Source organism: Rhipicephalus sanguineus, chromosome 1, assembly GCF_013339695.2.
Source record: "Rhipicephalus sanguineus isolate Rsan-2018 chromosome 1, BIME_Rsan_1.4, whole genome shotgun sequence".
In the NCBI taxonomy this organism is placed as follows: domain Eukaryota; kingdom Metazoa; phylum Arthropoda; class Arachnida; order Ixodida; family Ixodidae; genus Rhipicephalus; species Rhipicephalus sanguineus.
The window spans coordinates 101597232-101620545 of NC_051176.1; the positions used below are offsets into that span (position 1 = coordinate 101597232).

The 23314-nt window shown below is 45.9% G+C and overlaps 1 protein-coding gene across 1 annotated transcript in view; it reads left to right on the forward strand.

Moving 5' to 3' along the window:
• The first annotated feature begins 1490 nt into the window (after positions 1-1490).
• Positions 1491-23314, forward strand: part of LOC119377143 (lysosomal alpha-mannosidase) — a 23138-nt gene continuing 1314 nt past the window's right edge. The window contains exons 1-6 of the mRNA XM_037646761.2: positions 1491-1713; positions 5410-5512; positions 15282-15455; positions 16484-16677; positions 19107-19212; positions 22557-22658. Of these exons, the coding sequence (XP_037502689.2) occupies positions 1609-1713; positions 5410-5512; positions 15282-15455; positions 16484-16677; positions 19107-19212; positions 22557-22658 (784 nt within the window). The 5' untranslated portion in view covers positions 1491-1608. The remainder of the gene's footprint in view (positions 1714-5409; positions 5513-15281; positions 15456-16483; positions 16678-19106; positions 19213-22556; positions 22659-23314) is intronic.

Below are 23314 nucleotides of genomic sequence, written 5' to 3' on the forward strand. Positions count from 1 at the left end.
GTGTGAGCGTCCGTGTGTTATGATAATACATTGATGCGTTATCTTTTCTCTAAGGTAATCACGGAGTGGCACTAACTGGAAGCACCAGTAACTTTTTTTTTCTATTTTTTTTGTAACTCTTACGAAAGCTCCACAAAGCACGACTGGTAGCTCGTGTGAAAATAAGGCACTCAGCTTGCTAATCATTCAAAGTATACAACACTGCGAAGAGTGGTAGAGTGTGCTGTAGAGTATCAAGCATTCGCCCTAGCATATACAGTGGAATTTCTCTCATAAGTTTCTCACGGGAACCGGAAAATAAAACGCATTATGCAAAAATCGTATTAACCAAAGGGGTTAAAAAAGGAGGAAAATATGCATACTCCGTCAGCAACTCACTTTTATTGAGCCACATTGCAGTAGCTAGCCAATTTACTCTGCAGTTTCTTCTTTTCAACGTCTAGGAGCAAATTCTTCTGAAAAGTATTCTTCTGAATTCCTCTGAAATTCTGCGCCTGGCGCATCATTGTCATCATTCGACGCAACATCCGCGCCTGGCAGCGACCTTTTCGCCACAATACCGACACTGCTGCGGCCTCAGCGGCTCTGCAACGTGCAGATCGTGGCTTGTTGGAATGCGGTTTGCAGGAATGCGGTTTGCTAGAATATTGCAGGGTTTCTGAATATATCGGTCAAGATCAATTTTCACGGTCGTATTATCTAATTTTGGGCAAAAATATGACCGTATTAAGCGCATAAAAATGCATTATTTCCAAGGGACGTTGGCCGGGAACAAAAAGATAAACGTATTAGGCCGAAACACGTATTATGCAGAATCGTATCGACGAGATTCCACTGCAATGGGTTACACAGTAGAGCGAATATACTGTAGGTAACGCATATAATGCCTGTATAGCAAGAAGCAAACGAAAACTTTGCATCACTGAATATAGGTGAACAGTCTCATTATCACTCCGATGTCTGCCGACGTGCACATGCAACCATTTCTCCTCCCACTACTGTAGACCAGACGACCGTTGAGACAACGCCGATTGGCGTTGTCGTGGACCTTCGCTGTCACTCTCGATCAGCTTTACCGGATGGAAACAATAGAGAGGCCCCCGATAATGCGGCACACGTCCGCCCAGAAACACCCCTGCGCTAGTCAGCTGATTGCTTTAGGCATTTATGCATCGCCGTTGCAGCAACTTTGACATCTGTAGGCCACCAGCGGCTTCTTCCTATTGGAGGGTGGGGGTTCCCCACACCTCGACTCGACCTCCACACCCCTATACGATAAAGCACGTACACTCCTTCCGAAACACCATTCCTTATCGCTCAGATCTGATTACGAGTGCGAAACTTGAAGCCGCCGACCCTTGTCAGCTGGCTGCTTCGAGTTCACTGCCGCCCACGACCGCCCTGCTTTCATCGAGGCCTGATTACGAGCACAGCAGCGAGCACCTCCGAACGCGTGTTGCACCGAAATCGCTGCTGTTTCTTTATTTGTCCTTCTTTTGTGTACTTCGGCAGGGACGACGGCTGCAGGCGGCTGTTGTGAGCGTAGGCAGGCGATAAATACCCTTGAGGGTGTTCACTTCCTTCGACGCCTAGAATCAAGGGTCCACCATGAAGCTAACGCAAGTCATCGCCGTGGCAGCAGCCGTCTTCTTGAGAGCTCCCGTGTCCTCGACGCCTTCCAAGGGACACACGGATCAGAAGTGTGGATACGAGGTGAGTGGATGCAATTCACTGTACGTCTGTAGTGTAACGGAGACGTAGTTCAGTCTTGGACTGACCTGACCACCATAGTACGAACCAAGACAAGGAAACGAGAGAATTGAATAAAGAAACGACGTCGTCTTGAATGGTGGAGTAACGTTCAAGACAATGTTCTGGAGCGTTTGCCATATTTGGCGTGCTGCGCTCTCACAGGAGTGCAATATACCAAGACGTTTGTCGCAGGTACTGACATCCTATGAAGGGCCCTCAATGGGATCATATATATAACAGCTGCAAATTATTGAGAAATATTGTTTCACGTCATGAAATATATACGCTTGCCTCGACTAAAGTGCGTCTTTATGCATGATGAACGTAGTTGCTGAAGGTGTTCGCGCATTGTTGTTAGTCATCGTAACGGAATAATTTGAACTAAAAATGTGCTCCGGCATTATCTTTGTATGCCATTTCTCAGCTGTACGCAGCTCTATGTCGTTGGTTTTTTTTTTTTTTTGACGTCTTTTTGAAACACGAGGCCCCGAGCAGGTGCATCCACCAGGTGGACCAGTGAATACCCAAACAGAAACGATGTGCCAGGCTTGGGGGCGCTGCAACTGCAGTAGCAGGGATACCGGACCTGATAGAGTGCGCTTGCAAGGATGCAAAGAAGAGAGGAAAGCAGGCGGGAAGAAAAAATGCACCAGACATGTCTGCTCTGCTAGAGCTTTTGCGGAGTGTTGTCAGCACTTGCAACTTTGTTTAGGATGTCAGCAATCAGATAACGAGCGCCGTCGGAGGTGAAAGCGATGCCTCGCGTACGCGATAGGCTGTCGCAGGAACTCTCTTGCACGTGCTGATGAGTGATATCCAAGAAGCACGCAGGGCCCGGTGTGTCCGTTATCTTTCCGCGTTGTGTGTTCAGCGATGCAGTTTAGCTCGTTCGCTCAAACTCCCTGTTCTTGTTTTCGTTTTTTTTCCTCTTTGAGATTTTGTTTAGTGAGATGATGCTTTTGACTTACTAAAGCCCACTTCGTTGAGCAGCCGGGCGAGTCGTTGTAATGCGAACAGTATAGGAAGAAAGATCCTCTAGAGATTCTGCAGGAAGTGACATGGAAATGCAAATAGAAAATACATGTATTAAAGCAAAGATAAATATGTTTGGAGCTTTAGATAAGATGGTGTATAAAGGGCTGCACTGGCTACCTCTTACTTTTTGCATAATTCCTTTTTCAGTTAAATATGAAAATGAAACGACGCTACTTCGTGTGGTAAATATTGTCAACAAAATAGATAGATAGATAGATAGATAGATAGATAGATAGATAGATAGATAGATAGATAGATAGATAGATAGATAGATAGATAGATAGATAGATAGATAGATAGATAGATAGATAGATAGATAGATAGATAGATAGATAGATAGATAGATAGATAGATAGAACGTGTCTGATATAAAGCGCGCGTCCTTTTAGTCACACTGTACAGCGAGGCAACGGCGGCAAGTCGTACAACTGATTGAGCATACTCGCTCGTAGCTGAAACGGTGTATAAATTAGGTTGGTGTAACCGTATTTTATCGTAGTCACTATTATGACGAACCAGCAAAGCATTTGACTTATTGATCGTAAACATTGCATTTTATGTGGACTGCAAGATGAAGGCCTCTCCTGCAGAGTTCTGACATAAGCTCCCATGTCGAGCGTCGGCTGACTTTTTCAGGTCACTGCAGTGTTTCCAATCACTTCACGCAATCTCATTATCTAGTGCTGTCCTTGAAGGTGTTTTCCTTCTTTTGACAGCCCTGCTGTTACTATAAAAAGCTATAGGTTGCCATATTAAATTCCTGGGTTTTTACGTGCCAAAGCCACGGTGTTATTTTGATGTACGTATATAATGAGAGATTCCGGATTAATCATGACTACACAGGTTTCGTTAACTTGCACTTGAATATAATTACGCGAAATTGTTTTCACAGTTGGCCCCCATCTAAATGCGGTGACCGTGGCCAGGAATTGAACCCTCACCCTCGTGCTTAGCATCGTAACGCCGTACAACCACCACGGCGAGTCATCGGTTACCTTCTCTACGCTCTACATTCCCTGCCTTACTTCGCTACTTCTTGTTAGGATGAGCTACAGAACACCATCTATCGGCGATCGCTCTGTAATCATTCCTGGAGTTCTCCTCTATTGCAACATTTCAGCTGTTATTTCCCATTGCATCTTTCGTTGCCTTGTTATCTTCGAACATTAAGTCCTATACATGAGCGCTGGAACAATGCGACAGAATTCAAGAGCGTCTCTTAGCTGTGCCGCTCATGATTTGAGACTGCGTGTCACAGTCCGTCAAGATGAGCGGGCCTCGGCCTTGATGGACTAACGGCCTTCGTCTCTTGCTTTTTATTACTTTTTATTATTGGTTCTTTTTAAGTACTTTTTATTCATTGGTTCACCGCATGCCACTTCTTCCCGATGGATGGATGAAAGAACTTTATTGTGATCCAATAGGTCGTTCTAGTTTCCTAGCCCGAAGCGGGCCGCTCCCGCGTTGGGACCGAAAGACCTATAGCCTTTCGGCCGCTTCGCGGGCCCGTTGGACTGCCCATAATTGTCCCTCTAATGTCGGACTGCGCAGAGCTGCGTCCCACCGCTCTTCAGTGTTTTCCTTGTCCCTGCGTAACGCGGAGCAACGCCAGAGCATATGAGTGAGATCTATGGTTTCGTGGCATGTTTGGCATGTTGTAGGAGTAGAGAACTCCGGATAAATCTGGCTAATTAACAGCAGGTTCGGATAGGTTCTTGTTTGTAAGAGCCTTAGCGTAATGGCCTGTGCTCTATTTAGTTTACTGTGCGGAGGGGGCAAGACCCTGCGTCCTAGGTAGAAGTGCTTTGTTAGCTCGTGGTAAGAGAGGAGGTGATCCCTGCATTCTGAAGCCTCAGCATCTTCTTGCCTTGTGGCTGCACGGTTGGCAAGTCCTCGTGCAGCATTGTGGGCAGATTCGTTGAGGTTCGCGGGAGCACCGTTGATTTCTCCCATGTGAGCAGGAAACCAGATGATCGTGTGTGATTTGATTACCTTTCCCTTAAGAATTGCCAGAGCCTGTCTGGAAATAACTCCTTTGGCAAATGCTCGGACGGCTGCCCTAGAATCGCTGTGAATCTTCGATCTATTTGGGTCTAAAAGCGCCAGTGCGATGGCTACTTGCTCAGCAATTTCTGATTCTGTGGCGTAGGTGGAAGCCGAGTCGACGAGTTCACCTTCGCCGTTCACAAGTACTACTGTGAAGGCTCGTTTATTGGACATGAAAGCCGCGTCAACAAACGAACATTCTTCAGCCTGATTTTTAGCTTTTTCTAGCAGGGTTTTGGCTCTGGCTTGCCTTCTGCTCACATTATGAATGGGGTGAACATTCCTTGGAACAGGCAGAACTGTTATATTCTCCCTCAGATCGTTGGGAATTTCTTTATGGTTGTTATCTATCGCTGGTAATTGGTATACCAATCCGTGTGAGGATGTGCCGTCCTGATCGCGTGGTGGAGAGTCTAATGAGCTGGGCTCTTTCTTGTGCCTCTGCTATTTCTTCCACTGTATTGTGCATCCCGAGCTGCATGAGCCCGAACTATAGGTTTATATACGAGTGACATGAGTCGTGTGAATCGTTGCAACTTCTGAGCTATCTTCATTTCTTTTTGATTTTGTTCGCAGAGCTGTCCGGCGATCAGACCGGGCATGTTGAACGTCCACGTGCTGGCCCACACGCACATGGATCTGGGATGGCTAAAGACGGTTGACCAATACTTCTATGGAAGTGAGTTAACTTTCTCTCCTACCTTCACCTTCCTCCTCTCTGGCCTGATTCACAAATGCTATCGTTCGTGTAAGCGTTGTTTTCTTTTCGCCGACAACCTTCTCTTATAATGATGTGTCCGACGTGACTGTTGACTGGTTTCTGCTCTTACGTACACATGCAACGTGAGAACGCTTGTGCCGCTACGGGTACTCATTTCTTTCACTTTTAAATGCGAATGCATTTCTTAGTCGGGCTATGTAAGGCATCCGGCGTTGTCCGCGCGCCTCTCCGCTCTCACTCCCTCTCCCATAGCAACAGCTGCGGGCGCGCGCGCTTATCCTCGCCCCTAGCAACCGGAGCAGGTGGTGCGGGCAGAGTAGCGGAGAGTGAGTGGAGAGGAGGAGCGCGCTCTGGCGTGTGAGGGCGCTCGCATCGTGGGAGCTCGGCGGAGCTCCTGCGTGTGTGGAGAGAGTGTACGAGAGGGTAGGTGCAGTGCTTCGCCGCTCCTTCTCTCGCCGTTCACTCTCTCTCCTCCCTGCGCCACCGCCTCAATGCAGTGCGTTTGAAACGCGTTTGTAGCGTTTGTGCTGCCTTGGCACAGCCTGAAAACAGCGCGTTCTAAACGCGTTTGTGCTGCGTTGAAGGCGGCGGCAACATCCCTGAGGTGATTACGAATGCACGTAGGAAGCGTTCGTTGAAAGAGGCGTCCAAAAGGGAGACACCTGAGGGCGTCGATGTGTCCAGTTTTACGCCATTAAAATTACTGCGCCGTGTACTCTCGGCGCAAGAAATGCATTCGCATTTCCTCACGATTCCCTTCGGGGAGGTGGGGGCATTTTTGGGCAGATCATGTACCTTATGGAGCTTTCCAGCAGTAAAGAGGAGCCCTCCCCTCAAAGTGCGCCTGAAGTGGCTCGCACTGGTCTCGCATTCACAAGTCCTTGTTTTTAAAGCGAAGCTGTCTTAGTCTACCCTGTACCGTTGTCGTCGTCGTCGTCGTCGTCGCAGTAGTAGTAGTAGTAATAGTAGTAGTAGTAGTAGTAGTAGTAGTAGTAGTAGTAGTAGTAGTAGTAGTAGTAATAGTAGTAGTAGTAGCAGCAGCAGCAGCAGCAGCAGCAGCAGTAGTAGTAGTAGTAGTAGCAGCAGCAGTAGTAGTAGTAGTAGTAGTAGTAGTAGTAGTAGCAGCAGTAGTAGTAGTAGTAGTAGTAGTAGTAGTAGGGGGGCGTCACGCAGATCACGTGACCAGAGGTTTCTGTTCGTACTCTGTTTTTACTTTTAAATGTAATCAAGGTTGAAATATCCTCAAAATGAAATGTTAAAATCTGCAGTTCTTTACTCTTTAATATGTGTTTACTGTTATTGTTGCTTCTACGGTTACATTGTGCTTTGTATTTTGTTGTTGTTGTTTTCTGCTAATTAGAAGCCCTCGGTATTTTATGTACCCTCTCTTATATAGACCTGGAGAGCCTAGAACATCTTAAATAAATAAATAAATAAATAAATAAATAAATAAATAAATAAATAAATAAATAATCAAGTTCAAAAGTTCCATCGTAATCCAATAATGCTATAGTTTAACGGTGAAAATATCCACGCACCGTGCTGAACTTCACAGCTCAGATGTGAGGAAGGTTCCCCAATTATTTCGCTGGTTTTTAGTCATCTGGCTGGTACGCTAAAACTTGCTCGCTGACTACGCTGACAGACAGTCGCAAAACATTCTACATCCGTCGAAAGACGCACTACGAACGTTCAAGCACGCTAGATGGAAAAGGACCGAAACCCAGCCGTGCGAGTTCGCTATGTCCTCGTATGCTATCCGCGATGCGCAGCACCTGTAGGGGCGCCACTGAAAGCCGCGTAGCGGCGACCGCTGGAACCGCTGGTGGGTCGCGTAGCAGACGCCTCATTTGCGCGCGTGCGATTTGCCGTTTGTGCGCGTCCCAGATAATTACTTTTGCGGCGATAGTGTGCGCAAAGGAGCCGCACTTTGTAATAGTGGACATGTGTCCGATGTCACAGCTGTGTGAGACGACAATACGCGCCAAGTGTTTGCCAGAGACAAGCGTCAACAAGCTTCCCTACAAAGTGGAGCTCATCGTAAGTACACCGCTTTCATCATAACGTTCCGATCACTAATGCTTGCATACGTTGACGCGTGAACCAACGTTTTCTCTCGACACAGTAGCTTCGTTTACGTGCCATGTGTTTACATAGTAGATAATGAGGGAGCGCTGTCGCACCGGCGTATACATTTCACAGGTGCGGCCACGAGAAGGGTCAGCGTTGGTAAAACATTGAAACCAGCACGATAAACTTGTGAAAAAATAAACGATAAACTTGTCATCATCGGCGCAGAAGCGCACACCGAACATTCTGCACCGATGATCGCATTCCAGTGCCATCAATAGGCAGAATGCAGCCGATTTCGTGCAGCACACGTGTGATTCCACGGCGCTTTTGTAAAGGAGCCATCACCCGCCCCACATTCTCTGGCATTGCGCTTCGCGCCATTCGTTTTTCAAGACAGCTTAGGCATTGCGTCTTATTAGTAATAACAATCTCATGTGCATTGTGATTCTTGCGCATCGCCTTTGCTCATCTTTGCGCATCGCCTATAGGCGATGCGCAAAGCGCCGACGACGCCATCTGCCGCCACGGCTCGGAAGCGCTGATGGGTTCCGGCGAGCAGTGTTCCCGCGAGCGTCTAAGCGAGTGCATGGATGGGTATGTTTTCATCGTCATTAAACGACTCTGTTAGGCCTCAGCGATGTCGAAAAATAACTGCTGCGTTGTCGGCTGCTCAAACACACAGAAAAAATCACCAGGAACGCACTTCTACAGGTTTCCGGTGCTATTTCATGAGCGAGAGCGACGGCAGCGGTGGATTGCGGCTGTACGACGTAGAAGGCAAGCAATCGCGCTTTGTTTACGGCAGTGTTAGAACGATTACCGTGTTTTATTTCTCCATTTATGTGGCTACGTCTTCAGCGAACGCTGCTACGTTTACACTTGGTTGCCTCGCCTGCATTGTAGACGCTACAATGCAGATGTGGTTGGTATTACTGATAAGACGCGATGCTGTATAGGCTCTCTTGAAAAAAGAATGGCGCAATGCCAGAGAATGTGGGGCAGGTGACGGCTCCTTTACAAAAGCGCCGTGGAATCACACGTGTGCTGCACGAAATCGGCTGCATTCTACCTAATGATGGCACTGGGATGCGATTACCGGTGCCTGCGTACGGCTCACAAAGGATGTGGCTTGAGAGGATCCACTGAGAGGATCCTATGGCACGTCAGTAACGTGATAACGCAGACGCTGCGTGGCGGCACAAACGGCGCTTCTGCAGCCCGACCGCGCTCGCCCCTCCCTCAAAAAAGAAAGAACATAAACAAGAAACAGCTCAATTCGCTTAAGAAAGGTCGAATAATAAGAATACGCCTGCTTTCACTTATAGACAACAAAATATATTTTTTTCAGCGAAATTACAGGGGTCGACAGACATGCACCGACGTTCTTATCTGAACACACCCAGCAAATACGTAGCCAAGCTGCTATGACAAGCTAGGTGACCACCTGCTCCGCAGTGACTCAGTCCCGCGCCACTAGCGCAAGCTGCCAAGATATTTTTTCACAAGTTTATCGTGCTGGTTTCAAAGTTTTACCAACGCTGACCCTTCGCGTGGCCCCACCCGTGAAATCCATGCGCCAGTGCGACAGCGCTCTCTCAAAATCTACTATATGAACACATGGCACGTAAACGAAGCTACTGTGTCGAGAAAATAACGTTGGTTCATGCATCAACTCATGCAGGCTTAGTGATCGGGACGTTATAAAGAAAGCGGTGTACTTACGATGAGCTCCACTTCGTAGGGAAACTTGTTGACGCTTGTCTGTGGCAAACACTTGGCGCGTATGGTGACATTTTCGTCCAACACAGCTGTGACGTCGGACACATGTCCACTATTACAAAGTGCAGCTTCTTTGCGCACACTATCGCCGCAAAAGTAATTATCTGGGACGCGCACAAGCGGCAAATCGCACGCACGCACTTGCGTCATGCTTGCAGTGAAATGAGGCGTCTGCTAGTGCTACGCGACCCACCAGCGGTTCCAACGGCCGCCGCTACGTGGCTTTCAGTGGCGCCCCTACAGGCGCTGCGCATCGCGTATACTGTACTTCCCATGTATAGTCAGCCTGCCATGCGCATCGACAAGCTGATGTGACGGAGACACACGTCGTCCCTTATGCGTTCGCCTAAGGCGACTGGAAGGCGAAAACCAGCCGATGCGGCCATTTTACTGGGCGCTTATATCATGCGAACGCCCCTTTTCTTTTCTTTGTCTTTTCTTCACCCCCCCCCCCCCCCCCCCTTTTGACACGCGAACTCCCCCAAAGACCAAGTGAGCGCACAGCTTTCACGCCAGGAGCCATGCGGGTGGTAATGTGACTTCTAGTACGATTTCGCATAGACGCAGGCTTTTCGCTCAAGGTCACGTGCCCATGAGACATAGATGGATTTCGACTTTGAAAAAAATGAGAGGTCGTGGCGGAAGTATAAAGGCGGCCCGCTTATTCCGGCCGTGTTGTGTACCTCAAAGGTTTAGTACGCATTGTTTGCAGACGTGAAGAACAAACAACCGCTTCAAGATGGATAACTCAACGGTCGGGAAAAAGACGGCTCGAAAAAAAAAAAGAACAAGAAATGAAAATTGATTGTTCAAACAAGCTGTACAGAAAGCGGTTGAAACATTCTTCGCCTACACAACTCGATGGTCACTTGCAAAAACAACTACTTTTCGCAAAAACGCATTATCATTATGCGCACTCTTGCGCACAATGCTCATGTGCTTGCACGCGTGAAAAAGAGTGAAAGAAAGAAGCTCTGGCAAAATCATTGCGCTCTAATGCGAAGGGCATCGCTGCAACAGTCGTGCTTCCGCGAGCTTCGAGCTCTTTTTTTTTTTTTTTGCATGCAGATTTTACTTGGCACTTCGCCGAAAATGCAAGAAAGATGGTCGCTAAATGTATTACTTTATGCATAATTCGAGGTCGCGGAAAGAATATTTTTTGACGTTACGTTGCGGCCACCGTGATAATGTCGTATATGCGTATGACTGTGCGTCCATTTTTAAAAGCCGTCGAGAAAAAAGAACAACACTTGTTATACGTTGTATGTGGTGAGACACATTCACCGGCAGCTGCGCTCGTTTAGTTTTGCGTAATTATCGCAATGCGGCGGTGCTTTCACTTGTGTTGCAAGATAATTTGCAGGCGCCGTTCTATTCAAGAGGTATATACAAGGCCATATCCGATGCCACTAAGAGCTGCGAACGCAACCAGCCTTGTGAAAAAAAAAAAAGAAAAGAAAAGACTAGAGTCACCTGACAAATTTCAGCCTTCTCCATGACCTAATTACTTTACGTGAAGTCTCCTACTCAGCATTATGCATACTCACATCGCACGGCGTTAGCTGAATGCGTTTCATTTCGGCCAAACCAGCTTGTTAGTGAGAAAAGATAAGAAAGCAGCTTTGACGTCGCCAGCTAATGAAATAGACGCTAAATTTGATTACGATCCTGCCGAGTGCAAGCAACGACCACACTGTGTGTCGCAGCTAAGATGCACAAAGCAGGCGTGCTCAAGGTGCCTGCGAGAAGCACGGTATTGTTCGCGGTAACTATCATCGATATTTTTATACATTAAACTTGTCTAATTAATAAATTCCAAAGTGCTAACTCTAAGTATAACTTTAAAAACTAAGCTTTCAATGAAAAAATAATTGTACAACTTAGTAGATAGACACATTTGGTCGAATTGTTTATTTCGCTACAGCGTTTCCACGTTAAATTTTTTTCGGCGTTAAGAGGAAAGTGCCAGGGGCATAGCCGGCGGGGGGGGGGGGGGGTTCAAATCCTCCGCGAAATTTTTCAGTATATATACACTAAGTCAATATAGAAAGGGCTTTCAGGTGTCTGATAAATGAATTGGGTCAATGGTTAATTACCCGGAAGTGTAATGCAACGATTCCTTTTGCTCTATTCTTATTGCTTTGTGTACTGTGAGATGTCAGTGCGCGTTAAAGAACCGCACATGATCGAAATTCCCGGAGCCCTCCACTACGGCGTGCCTCATAATGATATCTTGGTTTTGGCACGTGAAAGCCCAGAGTATATTTCATCATCATCATCATCATCATCATCATCATTATTATTATTATTATTATTATTATTATTATTATTATTATTATTATTATTATTATTATTATTATTATTATTATTATTGTTGTTGTTGTTGTTGTTGTTGCTGTTGTTGTTGCTTTCGCATCACTTGCCATTCAAGGATGGCCGATCCCATTGATAACGTGGGTGTAACGCCACTTACCTGCCGACGTAGAGTGCGAAGGAAGAGCATTGTAATAGAATCATTGCGTTATACTTATCTAGAGTCCTTGCCATGCGCTACATCTTCGCCATCATTCCGTTGTACATTCATTTGCACCACGACAAGATTTTGGTTACCAGAGTTTGGTTTCATTGGCACCGAGCTAACAAAAAAAAAAGGAAAAAAAAAGTACTCTAGTTCGTGTATCTTCGAAAAGGATAAACAAAAAGAATAATAAGAAGCAGAGTGTGAGAAGTGCTAGAGTGCGCACTTGCACCACCGGTGCAATAATAAGAAACAATAAGAATTTTATGAATTGCGTGGTCGGTGCCTATATTTAATTGTCCTGTATAAAAAAAAAAGACATGGTTGATCCCTCCGTCATAGGAATTGGTATAACATGAAAGTGAAACGCGTCCTCGCAGAAGTAGTTGAGTGTTTATTATACATTGATATACGAGAGCTTTCACAGTGTCTATTGGTATTTGGCAGCTATAGCACCGCTCGATTTGGGCGCGCCCAGGTTGACGCCTGGTGGCACATCTCCATCCCGACGACTAACGTCCATGAACATGATTAAGCCTTTGTGGTAGCTGTATAGTAGTTAACATACAACTGGACTCAGCATATGGTGAATCGCGCGCAAAGATGGCTTCAACATGCACATAATAAACACTAACTCGATATGCACTCTTTCAAAGCGTTGTCATTTGAGGAGAGAAACGCCACGGCGTGCGCTCCCTTAGTAGTCATTGCTAGTGCACTCGAAGCTGTAGGCGGGAGCGAAACACCGTTAGTCCATCTGGAAGCGGTCCTACGCTGACGGGGAGGCGTCACACGCTGACGCGAAAGGTGAATCGCGTAAGTGCGTCGTCACCGAATTGAATCACCGTGGACGCCGCATTTCATCGACCATAGAGTTTTCTACAATATTGAAGCGAAAGCCTCCGCCGCGCTGAGACTACTGAAATGCTCGCAGTCAGTGCTCGTTAGTGTCATGATGCATTACTCGTGGCCTCCAAGATTGGCTCCGGTAACGCGCCGTTGCTAGTGTTGCTCAGGCCGTCCCATTCGCACGGGGAGAGCGTAATCAGAGAAAGCGGTGTGAGAGCCAGAAGAGCGTCGGATAATGGACGTTGAGCTTCTTTACTAAGCTTGGGCTAAGGTCGCCATCCCGCGGAATGTTAAAGTTAACAGAAAGATCACACCACGGCCGGGCTAGAAACGCGACGCGAAACGCGAGGCGCGTCGCGCCTCTCCTGTAGTCCGGCTCGGATTTCTCACTGTTCGAGTGGTGTGACAGCCAGGTGAGCGTCGCAGAGCTATTCTTTAATATGTGTGGATGTGTGGATGCTATGAGGGAGGATTGGGCTAAAACCGCCACCGCGCGGTTTAAGGCGTTGATAAAATTACACTTCTTTTCGAAACGCGCCGAATGGGACAGCTGTAGCAAAGGTATAGCAACGGTGCAACGGCGCGTTGCCGGAGCTAATCGAGGAGGTCATGCATTACTTCACTCTACTGCTCCCAGACGGCTACATCCCCTCCCCCCCCCCCCGCGAACAAAAAGCACTGTGAGAGGTAAGTGTGGGAGATAAAAGGCGCGTTCGTGAAGCCTCCTGCATGCGTGACCATGGCGCAGTAGTTAGAGCGTCCGTCGCCTATCGTCGTGCACCGAGAAGTCGCGGGCACGCCTCTCGTATACGAAACTTCCTTCTTCTAGTTTTTTCTTTGCCATCTGATCTTGTGCACTTTGCTGACGTATTTCCGTGACGGAAATACGTCATGAAAGTCTTGGTGTACCCCGCCATAAAACACTTTCGTGTTAAAAAGAACAATAAGGGAACGAAAGCGACCTGACCGGAATGCGTCAGCTTTTGGGGCCATGTCATTTGTGAGTCGTTACAGTGGCAATGGGGTGAAAGGAGGGCGCGATGCAGTAAGATTGACGTTGCTGACGCTCCTATTCAAAGTTCGTGACGAAATTCGCACTATACTTTCTTTGCAAGGGCTGTGTGCTATTGACCATCAGGCTTACGTAATACGTCCAACGTCAAGCTTTTCTGGTACGTTCTTATGCTAGTAATGGCTTTGACGATGTACATTAGACAGGCCCGTAGCCAGGGGGGGGGATAGCCCCCCCCCCCGAAATTTTGGTGAAGTATGTGTTTTTAAAAAATAAATAATAAAAATAGGTTCTTTTCTCAAAAAGTAAAGGTTTTCAGCAAGTGCCCCCCCCCCCCCCCCGGAAAAAATTCCTGGCTACGGGCCTGACACTAGATACAACAGTGTGCCCCCCTCCCAGCCTCCCATACAGGTTAGTCAGGTGGATTTCTTTCGCTCTCTCCCTTTGAGAAAAAAAAAGAAAAAAAATATTTGTCGACAGGAAACTTTAGCTGGCTTTGAGCAAGAACTAAAATGGTAATCCAGCGAGGATTAGGCGATGACAACGTTGAAAGGTAATGGTACCCGCGAACACGGACGAAGCACGCCGCATCTATCGCCAAGTCGCCAGAAAATATTGCCTTTGTGCGATAATAATAATACTATCTGGGGCTTAACGTCCCAAAACCACGATATGATTATGAGAGACGCCGTAGTGGAGGGCTCCGGAAATTTCGACCACTTGGGGTTCTTTAACGTGCACCTAAATCTAAGTACACGGGCCTCAAACATTTTCGCCTCCATCGAAAATGCAGCCGCCGCGGCCGGGATTCGATCCCGCGACCTTCGGGTCAGCAGTCGAGCGCCATAACCATTAGACCACCGTGGCAGGGCAGCCTTTGTGCGAGATTGTACAGCATGTCATCCATGAATGTTGAATATATGAATTTCGCATTTTTCATGACAGACCCCACTTTCTCACTGAATACCGCACCAAATGACTGCAGTTATGCACCACGACATAAGCGACGATGAAGACGGCGAAGGTCTGAGCCAACCGTCGGCGCAGGGTCTTATATTTCCCTCACATCTGGATTGGCACGAAAGGAGGGAAAGCTACGGCGCTCTTAATCTGCTCGTTGTAATCATCTTTAAACGTCGTGATTAATTTCTCGCGCGAAACCGAGCAGAACGGCCGTAACGAGCAAGGCAGAGGAGTTGTGATCTGGGTCAGCTGGTACGTGTTCTTGAGCATTCGAACCAGTCAAAAGACGAAGCACAGAGGAAGGAAGTGGCACACACATGGACTAACAACTGACAGTTGTTAGTCCAATCGATGTGTGTGCCACTTTTCTCCTCTGTGCTTCGCCTTTCGGTTGGTTCCAGTCCTCTAGAAACGAGCATTGGAGGCGTTTAATGATGCGTAGACTTTCGATGCCGCTTTGGTAGCGTCATCTGTATCCGGCACACTCTTCCTTGACGCCATTATTGTTTCTTTATATACACATTTTTCTGCAGCCAAGAACTATTACGCAAACGTGGGCGTCCGCTATATATTCGAGAGCGTGCTGAACGAACTGGAGAATGACCCGAGCCGGCGATTCATCTTCGTGGAGACAGGCTTCTTCAACCTCTGGTGGAAGAGGCTCAACGAGACCAAGAAGGAACGCTTCAACGCGCTCGTCCAGTCTGGTAACGTTTATCTTTTACCTCGGTTACTCGAATTCCACTCAAAAATTGCTTAATAGAATGCGTTGCTGGGCGAGTTGGTGCATTGCCTGAAAATAAAAGCAGAGCGCAAAAAGACGGGACACAAGAAGACGGGACACGTTCCGCCTTCTTGTTTCTTGTGTCCCGTCTTTTTGCGCTCTGTTTTTATTTCCACGCAAAAAGACAGGTCACCTATTCATGACGGCTGGCTAGTGTTCTTTTCCGAAGAGCAGCAAGTTTCTCTGATGAGCAACGGCAGAGCGGAAGCTACTAGCTTCGTTTATTTTTACTGACCGGAAACCCACCGGTTTTTCCTAAGGGGTAGAGGAGTACACCGACCTTGCGCTCGGTTGTTCTTGGGTACTCATCTGGTAAGGTGGCCCCATAACAGGCTCGTAGCCAGGATTTTTTTTCGGGGGAGGGGGGGAGGCACTTGCTGAAAACCATGACTATTTGAGAAAAACACTTATTTTCATTATTTATTTTTGGTAAAAACACCTACTTCACCAAAATTACGGGGGGGGGGGGCCTCGACTACGGGCCTGCCCCATAAGGTCCTGTAAAGGCCCCTGGGCACACCTTAACCCACCACAGTCTTGGTGAAATAGTCGAGCATCCGCCGTTGCTTTGGGAGGCAGAGAATTGCTGCCGCCAGGTACGTACTGGTAAAATAGGTACAAGCGCACTTCTGGCCAGGTGCTCGGCACAACGAAGTACATAGTCGCTTGGGAGGGCACCCACCCTGTAGGAAATTGGCGGCACGAGACATAAAAATAAGGCCATCTTCTTTTTTTTCTCATTTTTTGAAATTCTCAGCGCCCGCGTGAACGTTATAAAGAGAATGCATTACAGTGGAACCAGTGCATATCGACAGATTCCGGGCTCTAACTACAGACATCGCCGGCATGAAACGATTTTGCTCCAAGCACTCAATAAACTGATAAGTCTAAAAATTGTGGTATTAAGTTTCATGAACATGTATACAGCGTTATAAAGCCCGCATCACGCAGGTCGCTTGGAGTTTATCAGCGGCGGCTGGGTGATGAACGACGAGGCCTGCGTCCACTACACCAACGTAATCGATCAAATGACGTACGGCATGCGCAAGCTCAACGACACCTTCGGAAAATGCGGCGTGCCCAGGATAGGATGGCAGATTGATCCCTTCGGTCACTCCAGAGAATTCGCCTCCCTACTGGCGCAGGTGAGAAAGACGCGATGAGGTCATTCTCGAAGTTAATAGGCTTAAGTCATTTTATAGAATGTCTGCATAAGTTTGTTTCCATCCACTGTTAGGACAAGCCTATTTTTTAACGTACCAAGCGCCGTTTAATTCTGCTTTATTTGTTCATGCTTGCGATGTACAAGAAATTACCCGTTTGTTACGACAAAAGTAGATGGTTGACCTCCTTACACAGTCCTGTTTGCTTTGGCCGTAAGAGCAGCACTGTTAATTTGAGCATGCGTCATCAAACGAAAAAGGTCTTACAAAGTTTAAGAAATGTGAGCTTTGATACATAAACGTCTTAAATTATTCAATTTAAAAGACGTATGTATATACATACAATCCGATTTTGCGATGCGTTGCCCGGAGCAGTCGTTTGCGTGCTATCCGAATCTCCCACGTCATATATGGGCGATTTGACCGGTAGCGCCAGCAGATAGCTCGGGGCGATGTGAAAAGGCGCGACTGAAACGACACGCGGTATATCGGTCGGGAGGGGCAAAGTTGCATACGATCCTTCGCTTAATCTGCAGGAAGCTGAGGTGGCCTTTCTCAGATGACACGTGAAATTATTGTTCTGAGTGTTTAGTGTGGTCTTATCTTCTTATGTCGTCTCGTTTGGTTTATCGGGATTAATTGTGTTATAAATATATGTTTTCCTGAATAAAGCATGCCATTTCCTAGTAGCGCGTCGTCCGGTGTCCTTCTTTCTGCGCGCCGTTATGTCGCGCCTTTTCACATCATGAATCAAGACCAACATTTTGTTGTGCTGAGCTCGGGGTGAACAAGGCGCATATTTTTAAGTGCGCGAGCAGCGAGTGACACTCTTCGCTATGTTTCGAGACCGCCCCGTCAAGCGCCGGTGCGAGTCGTCCAAAAAACTTGATAAAATGTATATAAACGGGATGGATTGGGTTAAGCTATAAGGTTTGTATATAATAGAATGGACATTTAGTATGTCATAAAAATACAATTATAAAATAAGAAAATAAAATATAGCTAGTAGAAATTAGTAGAGAGAGAGAGAGATAATAAAACGAGAGAAAGGCAGGGCCTGTGGCTAAGATCAAAGCGTTAGTAAGGGTAGAAATTAGTATAAACAGCAATTAGTATACACGCTTCGTTAAACTGGTGCGAAATTGATGGTTGTGGTTGAAGCGAAGAGTCATTTTTAGGCAAAAAGGCAAAAGCTTTATACATCCCTCATCAAACGAGAAACGTGACCATCGACGTCACACGAGCGATTCAAAAGGTCACGTGATCAGAGATTACCACTTGATGACGCCACAATGACGTTACAGATCGCCATAATTTGTGACGTCATCTTGACGTCCCTACGACGTCACATAAGATTGCGTCACGTGCTGACGTCATCATACGAAATCAACGCATGTTCACAGGTGCGCCGATCCCGGGGCAGTGCAATACCAGACGAGGTGCAGAAAGCTTGCAATGCTTCCGATCTTGGAGGCAGTACAAAACAACGTTAGGCGCAGAAAGCTTTCGAGAAGCGGGGGGGGGGGGGGCAAGGATCAATAGATTGACTGAGAATGAAAAGAGGATGGCCCAGAGTTAATCACAAATTTACCAGCACAGTCAGTGCTGGTGCCACTCTCAGACACCTAAGTGTTGCATTAGGGTCGCTTTACTTTTTCATTTCGTTTGTAGCTTGGGAACTAGGCGCGAGCTTTGGCGCCCATTATAATCATGAAAAAACGAAGTGGTTCGTGGCAGTAATGTTGACAATCATCTAATCCCCCGAGCAGAGTGACATTCATTTATGCGCACAGAAGTATCGTCGCTTCCTTTTGTCCAGCCGTCCATGCGTCATCTTTGGGCTTTTACGACAGCTCGCGCCGCCTTTGTTAAACGTCCACAATTTGTTCACCCGCAGTGAAGTTCTCGCGGATTTAAACACTACATAAGAACTATCAGTATACGACTAGTATGCGTAATTATTCGAGATCAGCGCAATTATTTCATTCGGGTCATGTCACTACAAAACTGGCTGATAAAAATAACACTGGCTCTGATGTAAGTGTTCGAGTCGAATTTACGTCGATGTGACACGAACTAAGGGCGGTGGAAACAAGAGTATATGAATTACTTAGCCCTAAATTATCTCACTTCAATCCGCGACGACTGTACATGTAGTTCAACTACACTGCTCTCGACTAGGCAGGTCCCCCGGTGTCCAGCGTACTCCCTCTAACAATGAAACGTAACGGAGAGTACTTGCACCGAATACTTTCACCTCTATGGTGGTGGCGTTTAGCTCTTTAAACGATGTAATCGACCCTGAGCTTTTCTTTTTCTACTTCCTTTTCTCTGAGAGCCTTTCGTGATTTCTGAAGAATTCAAATCCACCGCGTCGAGGGATATAGCTTCCCTTTTTTGTTTTTCTACAGATGGGAATGGATGGGTACTTCTTTGGACGACTCGACTTCCAGGATTTAAGAGCACGCAAGAAAGATCACCGACTAGAGTTTGTTTGGAGCGCCAGCGAGAACCTCGGTAAGCATTGCGGTAGCGTTAATGACATGCCCGCAAACATACTAAAAAACAACAACAAAATATTAATTGAAGCTTGACGTTTATTTGCAGCTTTGACAATACATGAGGCATGAATTTTCATGGTGCCGGAGTAAAAGGCGTGTCTATACATGCCTCACTAGGCTCCTGGCACCGATTACAGCAGAAACAGCAGAGAACTCGGGAAAAATAATACACACACACACACACACACACACACACACACACACACACACACACACACACACACACACACACACACACACACACACACAAAAAAAAAAAAAAAAAAAAGAGGCATATATACATATATATGGGCACGTACAGAAATGTCACAATTACACATGAACTAGTTCAATGCAGCATAATAAAGAGTAATAATCCAAATAAGTGCAAACACAATAAATGAAAATGTATAGATACGGGGTTTTGGAATAATTGGAGCCACATATTTTTTCTAGCGCTGCAACAAATAAATAAACAAAACGAAAATTAATAAAGTTATGAAGCACTCGAACAAAACAAACCATTTTCCGGGAAAGTACCGTGTTGATTTTCTTCTAAATGTTGACACAGTTAGATAACGTTCCATAGTATCAAATAACGCACGTTCATCATTGAGGAGATTAGGAATTTGCCATTGTAATAATTGATTTCTGTAGTTGGTTCGTGTTTTCGCTTTAAAAAGGTTCCTAGATCCTAACGTGTTATTGGCTGTGGCATTGGTGTACGTCGAAAGGAAACTCTCACGGTTACTTTTAAATTTTAAAAATGCTTTTTAGATAACCTTTGTTTATACATATTCGGGATATGCAAAATACGATCCTGCTGAAAGTGCTAAGAAGTGTGCTGCCACATTTAGAGGTTATGGACAGCACGAATACACTCTTTCTGCATTCTTAATATATAGGGTTTCCGTATTGGTAATAGAAGTCACACCCCAAAGAAGCAGACAGTAGTGGAGTCTGGAGTGAACAGTAGAAAAGTACAGCTTACGCTTAAGCTTTGAAGGTAACATTGGGCGATATTTATTCAACATGCCGATTAGTTGTGCTATATTCCGTTCAATATAGTTAACATGATGCGTCCATCGCAAATTCCCATGAAAAAGTACTCCCAAGAACTTGTACTCGGAAACTCTTTCAAGTGGTTGCGAATGAGATAATAAATGACATCAGAACTCAACTGGCTTGTTAACTGGGTCAGAAACCATATACTTCGTTTTCTTAACATTTAAGCTGAGTTGATTAGCCGATAACCATACCGATAGAGGTTCTAGCCCATTATTAATTAAACGAATAAGAGTAGAGATGTCACCAGAGGAGAAAAAAACGTTCGTGTCGTCGGCATATAATACGATATCTGGCGTTCTGGTATTGCTACGATATCATTAATATAGAGAATAAAAAGTGTTGGACCTAAAGTTGAACCTTGTGGGACGCCATATCTAATATCTGCAACGTCTGATTTAACATTGTTCATTTCCACAAACTGGGTGTGGTGTGATAGGTAGTTACGCAACAATTCCAATGCAATACCCTGATTCCATAAGAAGGTGAATTCGAGAAAAATATGTCGTGCCTAATTTAATCGAATGAGTTATTAAAGTACAAGAAAATACCTATCGTGTAATGTTGATTTTCTATATTGGCAGTAATTTTATCACGTATATCGAGTAACGCGGATTCAGTGGATTTACCACTCTGAAAGCCATACTGATTAGTTGATATGAGATTATGCTTCTGTAAATGTCCAGATAATCTAGAATGTAAGGCCTTTTCAATAACTTTAGAGAATACCGGGAATATCGATATTGGCCTGTAATTACCATTGAAATCAGTGGCAGCACATTTATAACGGACGACGGCCCTAGCTATTTTCATGTTATCTGGAAATGCGCCCGTTGAAAACACAAGGTTTGTTATGTCACAGATAACATCACACAATAAGTCTGCAACTGCTCTGCAACTGCTTTAATCTGTGCCACTTTAATACCGTCATAGCCACAAGCGGAGCTATTTCTTAAGTTACTAATAATGTGCACAATTTCTGTGGGAGTAGCTGGACACAGATACATGGTATTGTGCAAACTCGTATTAATCTACTGCCAATGGAATAACAGAAATCAGAAGCCCTTATGATTTTTAACCATCGCTATTAAAGGCGACGCCAGTGATGCGTCTACGATAATGACTGACCTTGCATGCAACTCATATTTTTATTTCCTTTGTATCAATAAACGCATTTCTTTTACAGCATTTCGTGTCGCATGTGGTCATTGTTTGTACTTGTCGTCAAATCAACACCCTCACTCTTTTATTGCTCAAAAATGTCTAATAGCAAACGACTTGCCCACTGACTCATTTTCCTTACTACAGATCGATTTAGCTTTAAAATTTACTTAGAATATATATTGTTTTCTTTATATCTGGTGTTTGGTAGTATGCTTGGTGACCTCAGTTTCTTCTGTAACGCCCTACGGGACCTGAGTATATTCAAATAGAGAAATGTGTCGCTCATCTCCAGAGGAACGCATCACATTCGTACGAAGATAACGAACGACCTCACTGTGAATTTGGCTGTTCAGTAAAGCCGTAAGTTGGCATCTTGGTGACAGAGCCTGTGAAACAGCTGAGAAAACACGACACAAAAAGGAAGATAACGAAACGACAGGACCATATAGAGGGTTTCAGTATATGTCGCTATGTTATCATGCCAGTCTACTTTACTCCGTACCGAGGAACATTAAGGTGACCCGTTAGCTCTAGGCATGCGCAGGGTTCTTCATTAGGGGAAGCCAAGTTTCACCGCAGCCACCCCTGCAAAAATAAGAACGAAGCCACGACGTGCTTCTCACAAATGCCTGCCATTGGAACCCGGCTGTCTGGGGCACAGCTGGGAAGAGAACAGTTCTTTAATGCAACATCAGGGGCCCTTGGTCGCCATGGTCGTCAAAAAACATACGTAGCCATAACACTTCGCATTAAAAATATGGCGTTAAAGGTCCGACTGAGTAAACGCACGGGGCGCAATGGGCACAAACCTTCAGATGATTGTGCCCCCCCCCCCCCTTATGTGCACGCACACGCGGTTAGCCTAGAAGGGCGATCACAGCGCATACGCCAGGATGGTGTCTATGTACTTCGTGCAGGTGCACAAGTCTTACTTACACGTATGTATGAGCGCGTTTCTAAAACTGCTTACTTCATCTGCGACGTATACACTGCGCTGCAAGGGATAGCCCATGCCGTCGCAAAGCTCACAGATCTACCTAATGTGTGCACCTAATTAAATATTACATGGTGTCTGTTTCTCACATTACGCAGGCAAGGCGGCAAACATTTTTACGGGTATCTTACCAAATACATACAGCCCCCCAATGGGATTTTGCTTCGATATCTACTGTTCGGACGAGGCCATAGTGGCAAGTATCCCCTTTTTCTATTATTTTTTATTATTTTTTTTTGTGCTTGCGTGCTATCACAGTTTAAGGCAGGTCTGTATATAGACATGTCTCCTTTCAAGAGACAGTGTCTAATTTGAGAGTTCATTGGGCCACTATCCATGATGAGCTTTAGTATATGTGATGCGTATGAGTTGTTTTGTTGAAGAACAGTCAGTACTTTCGCCAAAATGTGCGCATGTAATCAATTATGATTTTATTAACGCCTTCAGAAATGAAGTTGGACTGGAAAATGTATTTCACAGTGCTTACAGTAAAGATAAAGTGAAATAATATTCGACGAAAAATAGGCATGCGTAACACGAGCGCGCCTTCAGCGCCTTTCTACCGTACTCTGTAGACGGATGCTGCATATTTAGTGAAGCGAAGGCATCAAATGGCTCATTCGAAAAAGCCGGCGTCTGTCCTCGCAAAAGGGCGCCTAAATTCAAATTGGCTGCTACGCCACGTCACGTTCGCGCTTCTACGAAGCTGAGTGGGGGAAAGGGAACACTTGCTGCCGTACCAGATGTTGCGTGGCGGGAGAGGGCATCGCCGCTACGTCACTTCAACCTCACTCTCGCAATCCTATGTTATCCGCGCGTTACTTGCCTGCGCAAGCTCTCGCCTGAGTTATCTTCG